The 16631-nt window shown below is 34.9% G+C and overlaps 2 protein-coding genes across 2 annotated transcripts in view; both read left to right on the top strand.

The window, feature by feature from the left end:
* LOC108981712 (epsin-like) overlaps window positions 1–16631 on the top strand; it is a 123176-nt gene that overhangs the window by 40103 nt on the left and 66442 nt on the right. The gene's annotated exons all lie outside the window — the stretch shown is intronic.
* Window positions 5624–6882, top strand: LOC118349309 (dehydrin DHN1-like). The gene is made up of 3 exons (XM_035693577.1): window positions 5624–5902; window positions 6034–6285; window positions 6418–6882. The coding sequence occupies exons 1-3, from the start codon at window positions 5729–5731 to the stop codon at window positions 6652–6654; spliced, it is 663 nt and encodes a 220-aa protein (XP_035549470.1). The 5' UTR covers window positions 5624–5728; the 3' UTR covers window positions 6655–6882.

Below are 16631 nucleotides of genomic sequence, written 5' to 3'. Positions count from 1 at the left end.
TTATTAACCAATGCATTGAAAACGAGTCTATAAACAACGTAGTTTCAACGTAAGTTATACTATGGTCATCAGTAGGTACTCACAGTGCATATGGGGAACTGTGACATTACCACATGTTATGTTATTAATTAAGATAATGATGTAAGTCTATGATGATGAAAGTTTATGATGAAATTTTTATGAAAAAGTTATGTATTTTCAAAATGATGACGAAATTATTTACTGAGTAAAAACCCATGTCTCCATATTTTTTAGAGATGTTGAGGAATCTGAATGGGTGACATGCATACTAATTTTCTGCATCTCATGCATTGCATATTTATCATTTTTCATGATTGATTGATCTTTGTGTCAACTAGTTGTTTAACTTACTAAAATTTCGAGTAAATCTCACCCTTTTATGGGACCACTATCAATCCACTCAGAATTATAGAAGTTGCGTCAGGGATCGACCAAGACGAGATTAATGGAGCACTGTATTCGCATGATTGTGGAGGATCCGGATCTGGAGAGGAAGTTAGACTTAATTTTGATGTTCATAACCCAAGTCCTTTATGTTTTTTATCACATGAAAAGAATGATATGACTTTGTATATAAGTCTATGCCACTTTAGTATTTTGAACATGATGATTATCTAATGAAGTTGAGATGTTTTAGTTATTCTGGCATAACTTTCACCTTAACTTTTTATTTTCGCTGCGATTATTGCATACTACTAGTTGTATACTAGGATGCATTGCATATTAATTGTCATGAACGGGAGTATGTAACCTTGTGTTGCATGTCCCGACGCTCTAAGTCTCCGTTCCATCCCAAGTGGGGATTGGGGGCGTCACAGGGACATTTACTTTGGATGAAAAAGGGGCTTGAGATTGGTTGATGTGGGCAGTGAAGTGTGGTGATGCAAGTTTCAGTTTGTGTCATCACCTATGCAGGTGAATAGTGCTCAAACACTTCATCATTTCTGTATTTCAGGTGCTACCTTGTGTTATGTGGGTGTAGGAGCTGCCATAATGCATAAATTTAAAAACAAAAATGCAAGAATACAAGTGAGGTCAAGCTACATTGTTGTCAGGTAGGGTCTTCAAAAACTATCTAGCTTTCATCCCTTGCTTGCCTCATCTTCTTGTCCTTTGTCCATGGCTATGCTGTGTAGGTATGATGTTCACTTCTTGATGGCCTCAGGTGGTGGAAGGTGGAGGGATTGTCTGCCAAGTGTTGATGTGTGTGCCGCTCATGGAAGGGAATGAAGTGAAGTGGTTGCCGAGTGGTTCAATGTGCCATTGCCAATCAGTCTTGGCAATTGTTTGGGGGAAAGTTGGTCAAAATCTTATGATTATATGAGGGACTTCTAAGGGATTGGAGGGAAGGGGGTGGTGGCGTGTGAAGTGGTCCAACAAAGAGTAGAAAATTCAAGAAAATCCCAAGGTCACTCGGTTTGGTTTCAACTAAGTTTCTTGAGGAATTGGTTAGGTTTTAAGCTTGGTTTCTTGATGTCATTTCATCCATTGCTAAAACTAAATCTTAAGGGATGACATGAGGTGTGAATATTTAAATTTTCCTTGAGCAAATGGTGGAGAAGGCGTGGGTTAGAGGCTGATTTGGTGCAATGCATATGAAGGTACACCTAGGTGCCGATTGGTGATGATTTGGGCATTTATATGGCTTTGCTTCTATTGAAATGTATTGAGTCAAGTTTAAACTTCTAAATTAGTCTAAGATAAATGAAAATCATTAATAGAAACAAAAAGTTTCAAATTAAAAAAAATGTGGGAAACAAATTAAAGAAAAATTAAGCTAAAAACATGATTTAGAGGTTACTAATCATGTTTGAAATGATTAGTTCGTCCTAATTCAAGTTAGAAGCTTAACCATGGTTAGGTGGGAACCCTAGGGGCATTTTGCACATCTTGGGCTTGAGGGAAACCAAAGTATGGTGTATGTGGGAAACCAAAGTTTGGTGTGGGTTATTGAATGGATCATATGTCCAAATTTGAGAGCTCATATAAGGCCTCAAAGGCCTACTAAGTTTGGGTTCAAATAACGTGTCTTTCTATGGCTGGGTCAAAGGCCTTCACTCTCACCAAGTTAGGCCCAAAAGTTTCAAACTTACCATTTGGACCTAATTTCTAAGGTTCTTCAAGAGGGGCCTAAATTCTTATAAATCCAAATGGGCCTAGACTTATGGCACCTATTCCTAGCCTATCACATCCTTAGTGATTGAGACCCTTAATTAAACACTCTTGGACTTACCCCTAAATCCAACCATACTTAGCCCTTTATGCTTAGCCCACTAATAATACCAAGTGTCATTCCACTATTGGCTTCTTGGTAGTTATTCTAAATATAAAATTCTAGAAATCTTCCAATAATTCTAGCTAAACCCAAAGTGTGATTCTTAAGTTAAAAAAAAAAATCCCTAAAAATTTTCCAAAAATATAATCATCATCTTACACTAACTAGGATTAATTAAGAAAGCATGCTCCAATCGCTTTTATATTTTTAAACATAAACATGAGAAATAAGGTTTGATGGAATTGCAACAAAAATCAAGGGATTTGGCCTAAGTATGTTTCGGTCTTGTCATGACTCACCTAGTTGTGATGTGTTTTAATTTTGGTAAGTTTTGGAGTTAGGAGGTGAAATCCTTAAGTTTGGGATAAAATGGTCATTTTCTCACAATTGGAGGGGTGAAATGGTCATTTTTCTCTAAGATAAAATTTTTAACTTTCTAGACTGTTAGTGATGAGTTTATGACGTTTTGAAATCTCAACTTACAGTTTCTTGTATTTCGCACATTTTTATCCATCACGTAACGATCATTGTAAGTTAGCTTCTAAATTACTGTCATATTATTGTGTATGTGTGTTGGAAAGTGAACAGTTACCTATCTTGTTACGTTATTATATATGTCATAGTATTCCAGGTTACTACATGTATGTCTATTACACATTATATTCTATCATATAATATTTATCTATTACACATTATATTCTGTCACGAAAGATTTATCTATTTCACATTATGTCATGAAATGTTGGTCATGTTATGTTATACTATGAAACTTTTGTATGTTTCATGTTATGTCATGTTACAAAGTGTTTGTCTGTTTTATGTTGTGCCATGATTCATCCCACGTAAAATTCACGTTACGTTATGTCATGTCATCTGTCATTCCATTTTACGTCACATTATGTCTCGAGTTCGAAGTATGTCTCCAAAACAGTGTTTTCCAACTCTAGTCAGGTTACGTGCATGTACAGTCAAATTATTGTTTAAGTGATTATTATTTTGAAACATCATGGCAACCCCATGAGACAAGTCTACACTATAATGGAAATCCCATAAGACAAGACAACATCATCATGGTAATCCCATGAAACAAGGATATCGTGGTAACTCCATGAGACAAAAATATAGTTCAGTTCATAATTTAATTTCACGTTCAAGTTCATGTTCAATTTCACGTTAAGTTCATGTTCAATTCATGTCAAGTTTCATGTTCAATTTCAAGCTTAGTTTCACATCATGTTTATTTCACATTCAGTTCAAGTTCGTGTATAGTTTCAGTTCAAGTTCATGTTCAGTCTCAAGTTTCAGTTCAAGTTCATGTTCAGTCTCAAGTTCATGTTCAGTTAATCCCATGTCCAAGTTGATTTAATTTCAGTTCAATTCATGTCAGCACATGTCATGTTATTTATCATTACATGTCAAGCTTATTTATGATCATGTTATGCATTCGTACTTTTACTGTCATGGATGCATCTCTAAACTGTCAGTTAAGTTCTTTATCAACTTGTTGAGATTTGTACTCAAATTTCACCATTGTAGTTCCAACTACCATATTCTCCTATAGGACCAAGAGATGTGGTAGATGATCAAATGAGGGCGATTGACTAGACATGCACAACGATGGCACGATGTAGAACTCATCGCTTCGATGCTCCGTTTAATCAATAGTATTATGCTGTCCTTGACCGAGTTGTGTGAGCTACTCGATGGATTAGCCTAGTAGTTATCTTAGTTTTACATGTACATGGGGAACTCTGTCGCCAGTATTCTTATGGTTGCAGAATTTTTAGACTTATGATGTAACCTAAACGTCTATTATGTTCAGTTTATGAAATATGCTTTAATGTTTTGGGATATAGCATTCTGATACTTTATGTATTGCTCAAAGAAAAAAAATATTATCCGCTACGAATATTGCATAATGTTTAGATGTATACTAGGTGCATTGCATATTTAATTGTCATGAACGAGAGTATGTAATTTTGTATTGTATGTAATCATGTCAAGTAGAATCTTAGGGCATCACAATGATAATATTTTGTTCACAATAATAAATTTAATATAAAATATACGTAATCATCTACATGTTTATTAAATATAAAGATAAAATAAATGAATATTCTCATATCTAATGGACCCACCGAGTGTGATTTTATTTCATAATAAAAAAAAGAATTTTTATTTTCTCAAAAAAATTAATTGCTTAAAGCGAAAGAATTATAAATACATAGAATGAGTTCTAAAAATTAATAGTTCTTGAGAAATATTAAGGCCTCATTTGATTACACAGATGATATGAGAAATTTAGGAATAGTAGTGAGTTATTTGTGAATAATAGTGAAGTTATTTGAGTTAAGATTTTTATGAGGTTTTGAGAAATTAGAGGAAAAAAAATTGAATAAAATAATTATAAATTTAAAAGAGAGTTAGATTATATTTTTTAAAAATTCTTTTTTTTTTTATTTAAGATTTGAGAAAGTTGAATTTTGGATTTTATTTAAAAGTTTGGAAAAGTTGTAATAATTAGGTAATAATTAGATGAGAAATTTCAAAATTAAAAAACTTGAAATTGAAAAAACTGTTTGTGTTTAAATAGTACATATTTGTACGTTGAGATGAGATTTTTTGAAAAGTTTGAGAAACAAAATCTAAGCCTAGGTTAGCCGAAAGATTTTATTTTTTATTTTTTTATTAACAACCAACATCTTCATTGAGATAAAAACGATTACACACATTTATCAAGGTTTGAGAATGAAAATCTAAAATATAATTCCACCACATTATAAAATTATCAACTCTTCAAGCATTTCGAGCAAGCTCATGAAATGCCCTAAATCTAAGCCTAGGTTAGCCGAAAGATATTATTGATAAAAGAATGCAAGGTGCTCCTATTTTTTCAAGATAAAGAAAACGTAGATGAAACATTTTTTGTAAACCATTAGTTTGATAAAATAATTTTTTAATAATCCGAAATTTAATGACTATTGGAACATTCAAGAAGCAGCATCCCAGAAGTGTCGGCAACCGGCCGACATTCAAGAGGAAATCTAACTTGTATATATCGGTAGACCTGATTATGTATAGGAACATGCATGGCGACAGAATTGTTACACGTGCCGCGTTACAAATTGCTAAATGTGCCACGTTATTTACACATGGCCAAAGGTACTCATTGTCGGCGAGGAAACTTCATCTCAAACCGACGTGTTCGCGATATTTTTCAGCTTCTATCACTTCGATCCACGTGGCCATGAGTAACAACGTGCATGGCACGTCCACAATTCTGTCGTCAAGCATGTTCATATACATAATCAGTTCTACCGATATCAATGCAAAGAACATTCGCAGCTAGCTAGCAAGCTTACCTTTATACACTATTTCGTTAAAATTCTCAGCCTTTGCTTGTGACTTTGTTTCCGCTTGTTAACCTTGAAAATGGCACATTTCCAAAACAAATACGGAGCAGCAGCCCATAGCATAGATACATACGGCAACATCATCCGCAAAGACGAATACGGCAACGTGATTCCTACGGACGAGTATGGCAACCCAATCCGCCCCGGCGGCACTACTCTCCAAGGTGGGCAGCAGCAGCGTCATGACCTTTCCGTAAGTACTCCTCTCAGCACTACATGATAAACGTATTTTTCTTTCCTATCTTCTAAAACCTTACAATTGTTTTCGCCTTTTGTTTTACAATATATCTATGTTTTTCTGTGAATTAATTTAATGTAATACAGACCGAGTACGATGGGCAAGGCGGGAGAAGGAACAAGGGGCTGACGGAGAAGACAACGGAGAACGTACCTGGAGTTGGAAACAATGACAATCGAAATGGTAGATCATCTGCGACTACAGATGCATACGGCAACATCATCCGCAAAGACGAATACGGCAACGTGATTCCTACGGACGAGTATGGCAACCCAATCCGCCAAAGCGGCACTACTCTCCAAGGTGGGCAACAGCAGCAGCAGCGTCATGACGTTTCCGTAAGTAATCCTCGCAGTACTACATGATAAACATACTTTTCTTTCATATCTTCGAAAACCTTATATATTGTTTTCACCTTTTGTTTTACCATATATCTATGTTTTTCTGTGAATTAATTTACTTTAATACAGACTGAGTACGATGGGCAAGGCGGGAGAAGGAACAGGGGGCTGAAGGAGAAGGTAACGGAGAACATACCTGGAGTTGGAAACAAGGACCATCGAAATGATACATCATCTGCGACTACAAAGACTCCTACTACGACGGCTGGCGGTTACGGTACTGGGGAACAGGCGCAGTATCATCAGCATGCAGAGAAGAAGGGTGTGATGGAAAAGATCAAAGAGAAAGTGCGTAGGTTTGTGTGAAATGCTCCTTTGTAACTTCGTAGGAGGTTTGCTTAATTACAGGCTAAAGCACGTCTTTAATAAGAGATGCATGCATGCGTACGTGCATGCATATGCTAGGGTGTGTTGTATGATACTGGCTTACTGTATATTGCTGTACTTAGTTTTTGGTTAGTATGTTATGTCGTGTATATATAAGAATATACTGTCGGGCTTCAGCCAGCTTTCCTAATTTACATGAGTTATTCTATGATACCTTAATTAATTAATTTATGTCATAATCCTTTGTATTTGAAGTTTGAACTGATCTGCACATACATGGGATCATAAGGTAGATCCTCCCAATAAGTTGATCCACCGTAGAACAATGAAAATATGGAGGGCAATCGACCTGCCTTAGGCGAATTCTGGGAAGCCTATATTCCTGATCGTTCTGATCCGATCTGTTTTTCTGGGATATATAATCCTTAGAACGTAGATGGGATCGAGTACTCGGTCATGTCATGATCATTTTCTGAAATTATATATATGTACGTATATTTTTCTTATATATATATATGTATATGTTCATCTTAATGATAATCATGCATGATACTATTTAATAAGATTATAGTACTATTTTAAAATTGATATTATTTAATACAGTTTGTATAAAACAAAGATTATGGTACTTTTAGAATTTTAAAAAAGTATTCAAGTAAACAGTAGGGCTGCAAATGGTCCGGTCCGGTCTGGCGATGGACCGAATACCGAATGTTTTCGGTCCATCATTTTTCCTGACCGGACCGGACCGGACCGAACACCTAAAGGGACCAGATCGGACCGATAGCTATCGGTCTAGTCTATTTTTTTTAAATAATTAATAAAAAAATTTATTTAAAATATTAAATTAAATTAAGTGACTTATTAATGTAGATTATGTAGCAAACTCAATAAAAAAATATTTTATATGGTCAATGATAATAAATTAGAGGAAAATTATATTATTAATTTATATAATTGTTATATAATTAACTAATTGATATTATATATTAGTTAATTCATAGAATATTAACAAGTTTTAAAAACATATTTACAATTTTATATTCTTAATAGTGATAGGTTAGATGAAGATATATATAAAATATTGTTAATTTATAGAATATTAACAAGTATTAATAATATATTTAAAAATTTATATTGTTAATTATACAATTATTATATATATATTTTATTTTTCAGTATGTCCGGTCCGATCCTAAAAAATCCTGGACCGTGGACTGGACCGAATGTGAGATCTCTAATTTTTGCATGTGTTATTTTATTTATTTCTTGCTTTTATAATTTATTTTGGTATGTTATTATGTTGGGTTTCTATTTCCTTATTATTATTAAATTATTTGTTTTTTAATTCCATGTTACTTTATTTTTGTTAATTTTATTTTTTTAAAGTGTTATTTTAAATTTTTTGTAGTGTTTATATTTATTTGGGCTTATGTTTTTATGTTTTTAGTTGGGTTGTGTGTGTGTGTGTATGTTTAGTTTTCAAACCTAGCCCAATCTGTGCGTGCAACCCAGCCCGTAAAATCACTAGGAGCCCAGCCCATGCGGCCCGTGTAGAGCCCAGTCCTGCGCCTGAAGACCAGCCCAAGCGAAGCAGGGCCCAGCCCGTATGAGAAGCAGCCCACCCCTTTTTACTAGTGGAACGGCGTCGTTTGGATGGAACCAGGTTCCATCTCTTTCTCTGCAGCGCCGTGTACCAGCATCCCCATTCTTCTTCTTTCTTCTTCATTTCTTCTTCTTCCACCGAGCTCCATCCTCCACGCAGCTGCTGCTGAACACGCATGGTCATGCGTCCCAGCTGTGAGCCACCTCCACCTTTCCTCCTCGTCTCGGTGTCTTTCGGCTAGTGCTTTTCGAAGCCTTGATGTCCAGCTGCCCTTCCACGCAGCCACCTTTGTCCACCTCGAGCTTCATCAGATGCCTCTGTGTCCTTCGGCAAAGTCTTCTTGCATCTGTTGTCAAGCTCTCGCAGCCTGCACTTCCACGGCTTGTGATGCCGTGTTTCTCCTCTTCAAACCGTGCGACACGCAGCTCCTCTAAACAGCCATTTTTAGTCTATCAATGGGCACGGGTTCTACTACAAATCGGGACCGAGTTTATCTTTTCCTTTTGTGATTTGAGGCATCGTCTATTCTTGTTGTTGGTTTTGTATTTTTGGTAGTGAAACCATAAGCTTGTGTAGCTTTGCCGAGTACTATTTTGGTTCTGAAATTGTGAATTTTTGTTGGTTGATTGCCGTGAATCAAAACCCAAGTTTTGAGGCACTGTTTTGCTGTGTGCCGCCACCTTGAGCAACGACTGTTCAAGCGATCTTTCAGATTTATTCCCATTTCGTCGTGTGTATGTAATTTTCCAGTTTTTCTATAATTGTTGTAATTACATTTTGTAAACTGTGGTTTCTGTTGTACTGTGGTTTGTATTGGTCTATTGGAATTGGGCCTCGGGCCGTTGAAGCATTGGGTTATGAATTGTGGTTGTTGGAATTGGGCCTTGGGCCGGTTTGGAGGATGAGATTTTATTTGTATTACAAAATTGTGAAATTGTAAATAAAGGAATATTTTTATGTAAATGAATTATTTAATTTTATATTCTCGTTAAAATTATTGAAATGCATATTTATGGTTTTATTAAAAATGTGCTGTGATGTTACGTAGTCTGTTTGTAATGGTAACTGTAAATGTGGGTGCGTGTGTATCATGACCCCAAACCGAGATGGGGTATTATCTCGGTGGAGCTCCTCTAGTCACTCAGGAGCATAACAGACTGACGTGACGTCCCCTGAGTTGTCGCAGGATGACGACGGGAACGGACGAGATGGTAACGCTCCCGTACTGATTCCGTGACCTTTGGCTGGCGAGGTTAGAGGATGCTCGGCCACGTATGCGCTAAGCGCGGAACTGAGCATCACTCGTTACGAAGTCTCATGCACGGACGTTACCCGTGATGTGATGATGAGAGCCAGGTCATGCGGACGGTCCCTAGGGGAGACCATGGTGCATGCTTATTGATTAATAATTATGATTGGACCAAAATGTGATTTTTGGTGTAAGTGGTTAAAAATGGTATTTTGGGAATAAATATATTTGGTATTATTTTAAGTGGATTATGTCCGTATGGGACGCGTGTTACTTTTATATATCTCTTGGATGTTATTTCGGTTAATTATGTACTGAGATGTCATAATCTCGTGGTAGTGTTTTACCCTACAGTTCTATTTTATGGTTTCGTAGAATCTGACGCAGAGCCCGAGTATGAGATTGAGGGATCAACTCCGCCAGAGGTTTGACTTGCTGGGTTATTGTTCAGCGTTATGAGATTTATTTCCCCTATGTTATTTTCTGTATTTACTTTATCTGTCGGATGATTGTTTAATTCTAGTAAAGTTACTTTTCTGTTTTTGAAAAAATTCTGGTACTTAATAAAGAAATACATTTTTATTATTTTGTACACTTATTGCATGTTGTACACACTCTGAGCGCAGATCGTTGGGGTGCGTGATCCGTGTGGTCATCATCCCGATGTCACGAACTCCACTAAAATAACACGTGGGGGTCGATGGCGCCACACCGAAAAGTTTCAATCGTCTAAAATGTGGACCAGACCGGACCGGTCGAAGTCTCGGTCCGGTCCGGACCGAAATGGTCGGTCCGTTCAATCCAACCGGACCGTTTATCACCCCTAGTAAACAATATAATCAAAGGAAAATGGTGTACTTATAATTTTATAATTATGTGCATTGTCAGCTATATATACTGAAGATTATAAGAAAATTGATAAAATAAGTAAAAAAATTAAAAAAAAAAATTAAAGAAAAGATGCTATTTGTACTGATAATTTAATGTATTAATGCGATATATTGAAAATTATAAAAAAAAAATTAATAAAATAAATCTTATACATAATATAGATAATGAAAATATCTTAAATATAAAAAAAGATAAAAAAAAATTATAGTATTATAATATGATATAACATTTAATCTTTTTTTTTAGGAATCACTATTAATGCATATATAAACTATGAAAATATATTTATATTAAAAAGAGAAATGATATTTTTAGTTTAAATTGAGTAAAATATGATATTCATATGAAAAAAACTAATTCATCTCACATTTTTAAAAAAAAAATGAATAAATGTGAGATCTATACAAAAAAAATTAACCTTTTAATAACACACTATTGATGACTGACCGCACCATGGGCTAGCCGATACACCAATAGGCCTGATTTTGATAGTGAGATGAGATGAGATGATCTGTAAATAGTAATAAAATTGTTTGTGAATAGTAGTGAAATGATTTGAATTAATATATTTTACATGATTTTGGAAAATGAGAGAATTGAATAAAACTATTATAAAGTTAAAATATTATTAGAATATAGTTTTTTTACTATAATTTTTGTTTTGATATTTAAAAAAAAATTGAATTATATTTTGTGTTTTGTTTGGAAGTTTGAGAAAATTATAATAATTAGATGAAGTTAAAAATTTAAAATTGAAAACTATTTGTATTGATTATGTTTAGATATTGAGTTAAGATGAGATGAATGAGAAAAATGTTGCTATACAAACCAGGCATTAATCAAGTACAAGGGCCAAGGTCTTATGCACGATGACTATATCTTTTATTTTTTTTTCTTTTATCTATCCTATGTAGAAAGAGGGGATGATACATGGCGCGGTACCTGATCGTTTGGTCAAGTAGACATGTACATAAATCAACATAGCTCATGTTCTTTGGAGTTAGAACTAGGAGTGGTAATATGTGACATGACCCCTAAAATCAACACAAACACGATGCGAAATTAGCAGATTTGGGTTTTGATGTTAACGGATTCAGATAAAAATGGGTGACCCATTAAGACACGATTTATAAATGGGTCATTAACGAGTCAACCCATTTAACACGAAATAAACCCTTTATGACCCGTTTAGAATTTTACGCACAATCACAATTTTATTATTATTAGATTGTAATATTGGTATTTTTCAATATGTTTATGTTTTTATTGTTAGGATTATAATTCTTAACATATACTTATATTTGTTAATATCGAGTTTGTAATATTGATTTTATTATAAGTTAAAATCTGAAAAATATTGATATTTTTTTGTTAGTGGGTAGTCTAATTGTTCTTTTTAGATATTATGGCTACTAATTAATACATATTTTAATTTTTATGTGAGATTATGTTAATTAGATAAAATGGGTTATGCGGATTAATTCAATCCATTTAAATAAAATGGATTGAAATGAGTCACGTCATGTTAATTAATTTCTAATTAATTATTAAAAGGGTCAAAATGGGTGACACGACACGACCCATTATTTAAATGGGTCATGTTAAGGTTTGAAGATCTGACACGTTTAACTTAATGGGTCAAGTTCGAATTGAACCATATAGTTGAATATCCATGACTTGACACGACCCACAAATTCAAATTACTACCCATAATTAGAACCCATAAATAAGTAGAATGAAATGAAATAAATAATGGTGAGCCTAGAAGGACGAATATGGCTCAAAATCTTTACTTTATTGTTACTCACTTCCCTCCTATCTGTTTAGAGCATCCACATACGGCTTTCCAAACCACAATTTTCTCTAAATTTTAGGGTTTACATTTGGGAAAAATCCCAAATGCATGCTTCATCCGCCTCCCCATATAGTGGCTCCCAATACATCCCCAATCCTCATTTTAGTTCATCACTCCCACACAACTTCTCTCTTTGTGTCTTACTGAACTTGTCAGTTCTGCAATATTGGGGCTCTGATTTATATGTTACTCGGAAGAGTCTCTAATTTGATTTTTTTAGGGTTTTACATTTGGGTCTAAAATTTTGTTACCATAAATGTGATTTCCAAGCTGTGATTTAAATTTTCTTACATTTGGGTCTCTAATTTACATGTTAGGATAGCTGTGAATTTGAAGCTTGTCAAAATTAGCAACATTGGGGATGTATATGTTTTCAATTCGGTCTCTGATTCGATTATTCCTTGTGATTTACATTTGGGTCTCTAATTTACATATTACTATAGCTATGAATTTGGAACTTCTCATTTCTACAGCATTGGGGATTTACATGCTTTCATTTAGGTAGATGATTCGATTATTCCCTGGTATTTACATTTAGGTCTTTAATTTACATGTTACTATAGCTTTAAATTTCGACAAAGGCTTTTCTATAACATTGGGGCTATGATCTACCATTATTATGGCTCCGATTAGGGTTTTGTGTAATTTTCAAATTTTGTGATTGTCGTTGGGGCTGTATATGTAAGTTCAGGGGCTACGATCATGATAGGATTGTTTGGTGTACTTGAGCATAATATCAGCAATTATAGTGAATTCTCAATGATCGATATGAAAAGGCTACCCGAATGACCATCTTTATTGTGAAAATTTTCACAAAGGCAACCAGGATTTGCAACCATCTTATCTTGTGCCCTTTACTATGCTTGTAATTGTACCGTTTTGAGTATCTATAGATATAAGCTTTGGTTATGTTATTTGGTTTTGTGCTATTGTGTGCCTTCTTGGCTTAATTGGTTGGGTGTGCATGAAGGCTTGGCCCTTGTTGGTTCATGTGGCACATGTTTTTTGCTTTGGCTTGTGCCTTTTAACCTGTTTTGGAGTTTGGTTTTGTGATTTTTTGCCAGTGTTTGGTTGGTTGTGCTACAAAGGGGCTTGGCCCTTGTTGGTTTATGTGCTAGCCGGATGTCACTGGTTTTGGCAACAAATTTGTGCATTATTTTCAGATTATGTGTATTTTTTTTACATAAAATTTGGTTGAAGAGCCAGATGTGAATGCTCTTAGTTGATGAGGTGGGGAAGAAAAATTGATGCTCAATGGTGTGCCTCCTGTTTTGTGACATTATTCTGAATTGCTTTTGTATTGGATTGTGTCTTAGTTAGACTGCATCTTCTTTCAAGGATATTACATAGATTTAGTTGTAGACTTCATGTATCAAACAAAATATGAATTTGTCTATTTGAAAATGACTGAACCACAACTTGCTTGCATATCAACTATAATTTGTGTTATAATTTTGATTATTTCTAGCTTGTTTTCATGTGTTTATTGGGAGATTATTTTGTACTCTCTTTTTGTGGTTTTTCTTTAGTTACCCACTCCATTGGTTGAATGAGTGGAATTATTAATTCGTTGTCCAAGTTTTTTTTTACCTCTTTTACTTTTTGACAAAACCCATCTATTAAAAGCAATGTGTTGCACCCCTTTCATGATGTTATTGTTTGACCATTTCATTGTTGTTTGTTCCATTCAGCATGTTGTTTAGTTCCATTTAGCATGTTGTTCAATTCCCGCATTGTTGGTTGGATTGTTTGTTGGTAGTTAAACTGTATTGCGTTCGGTTGTGATGATGGGAGATTTGTGTGGGGATAAAGGAAAACTTGGGGGAGTACTCAATGACAAGGTAACCTGGATGACCATCTTTATACTGACAATTGATTGTTACAGCCATTGAGGAAATTGCCACTTCCTATATGTCACCTTTAATTTCTTAAGCCAGTTTGCAATATCTTGTCCCCATTGCATTTGAGCTTCTAACATGTTGCAATCCACCATTCATTGTCTACAATCAGTATAACGTGATGGATTCACAAGACCATGGATACATGTTCTTCAAGAATCTCCTTAATGACGACCCTAACACTGACCCCACTTACTTGAGTCAAACTCAACATTTTCAAGTGATTGTAGATAACTCTCTACCCTAACCCCAATTAGAGATTCTACCTAGCAAAAACTCAACAAGGGGTGCGAACTTCACTCAAGAAGAAGGCAAACTACTTGCCTTAGCATGGTTGAATACTGGTGTAGATGTCATCCAAGGAACTGATAAAAAACAAGCCCAACTTTGGAAGAAAATCATTTTATATTTCAATCAATGTAAACAAAGCACAACAGACCAGACCATTGGGTCATTTTATATTTCAAAAAGTGACCAAAAAATTTTGTGCTAAGCTAGCCCAAGTGGAAGAGTTTAATCAAAGTGGTATGACCGAGTAAGACAAGGTATATCCATCCACTGGTTTCAATCTCTTATACTTACTGTTTTATTTAATGTTTGGCCCAATTTTGCTAATTTTTTTCGATTTGGTTCTATTTTGCAATTTTGACAAAACGAAGATTATGTGCCAATCACTACTAGAGAAAAACTCATTTCCATTCTAGTATTGTTGGCACCTGTTTAAGGACTAACCAAAATGGATTCTGCATTTCTCAAAGGAAGGTCCAAAGCGAAGATCAGTGATGTCGCCCACCCAAACTCGTACCTATGGTAACGTGTTTATAGATTCAGTAAATAATGTTGAGGTGGAGCATGTTGTTGACAATGGTGTTATTGAGTTGGAGAGCCCAATAGGAAGGAAAGAAGAGAAAGCAAAACGGAAGGCCCCAATCAGACCAGTTGAGGACACTGTCGAAATCTTCAGGATGAACTATACTCTTCCTGCAGAGTCACACGCTCAAGAGAAAGAGTTTTTCCATCTTGAGGAGGAGAAGATGCAATATGATTGAGAAATGGAGGGCCATAAAATATCGCAAGAAGATGAGTGACTCAAGTTGGAAGCCTTGTGCATGGATGTAAAGATGGCAAATTGTAATTACTCGGCCCAATAATTTTAAGGTCGGAATATTGATAATTTTTATTGGGCCCAAATTATATTTAATAGGCTATATTCGATAAACCCATGAGCGATAAATTATTGAGGTTGATTAGGAATTTCAATTAGACTTAATAACTAGGTTAAATCCCATTTATTATTTATTGAATGAGCTAGAATTCTTTTAGAATTTAAAGATCGATCACTAGAAATTTATTTCAACTTAAAATTATCACTGATTGAAGTCCTCTTCGCAGTCTCAGTCAATTTCAATCCTATATATATATATATATATATATATTTTTGATAAAAAAAAGTTTCATTAATAAAGAAATCAATTCCAATCCTATATTAAATTAACTACTAGATCTTGTTTTTAAATTCAAACTGATCCCTTCTTGAATAATCCTGACCAAGTCCAACTCGACTTCATCGTCACCCTCTCCCAAATCTCTTTATAAATATCTTTCATTTCGTCTGTTATTTGAAAAAAATATAAACTTCCGTAAGTGCAGCGGTCGAATCCAAGATACCGAGTCCAGCATCGTGCGTGTCCCACGTTCACCACACCAATAACCGATTGCCTCATTCCTCTCACAACATCCCTCATGTTTTCTCTCTCCTTCTCTCTCAAGTTTGGTTTCTCTCAAATCAATCACGCCTCGAAAATATCCGATTAACGTTACGAGTTAAGTTGCTTGATAATAAATTAGAATTAGCATACGTTAATTAGTTATATATATTATTATTAAAGCCAGTTCTTTGGAAGCCAATGTTTATGCACCGCGTATGTTATGACATTTGCAAGTGCGTCATTGATCGTGTCTCATTCTACATATTATAGTTATGTATATATTATACATCTCATGTTGCATAAAACACGTAAAATTTCATAAGATCAAGTGTAAGATAAATATCAGATTAATCAGATGGTCATTCGGATGCATGGTGCCAACGTAGTCAAGGTGGATGTGCAAACCATGGACTCAAGCGTGGTCCACCATAGTATTTTATCAGATCAGATCAACAGTTCCCCTTGTGGCCACATGTTGTGTGATTGGTGCACAACCTTGCACACAGAGTTAAGCGTGTTGGCCAGTCAGAACAATCAAAATACTAAGATAATTCAGATCAGCCAGACAACTCAGTTAATTCAGATAAGTCATACATGTCATAACATATGTATGAACAGTCATGATTTTAAGTTCTCAGCATGAAATATGTTATGGAAAACCTTATGTTAAGTATGTTTATGTTATAATGGGTTTCTTACTGAGTTATCGACACATTTTAGTTTGTTTTTATGTTTTTAAACCAACCCA

This window comes from Juglans regia, chromosome 8 (genome assembly GCF_001411555.2).
Source record: "Juglans regia cultivar Chandler chromosome 8, Walnut 2.0, whole genome shotgun sequence".
Taxonomy (NCBI): Eukaryota; Viridiplantae; Streptophyta; class Magnoliopsida; order Fagales; family Juglandaceae; genus Juglans; species Juglans regia.
This window is presented reverse-complemented; position numbering and strand designations above follow the sequence as displayed.

Bases quoted from the DNA above. Each gene is read 5' to 3' on its own strand.
- LOC118349309 (XM_035693577.1), top strand. From the start codon at position 5,729: ATGGCACATTTCCAAAACAAATACGGAGCAGCAGCCCATAGCATAGAT. The intron at 5,903-6,033 runs GTAAGTACTCCT...AATGTAATACAG, and splicing joins AGCAGCGTCATGACCTTTCC to ACCGAGTACGATGGGCAAGG. The intron at 6,286-6,417 runs GTAAGTAATCCT...ACTTTAATACAG, and splicing joins AGCAGCGTCATGACGTTTCC to ACTGAGTACGATGGGCAAGG.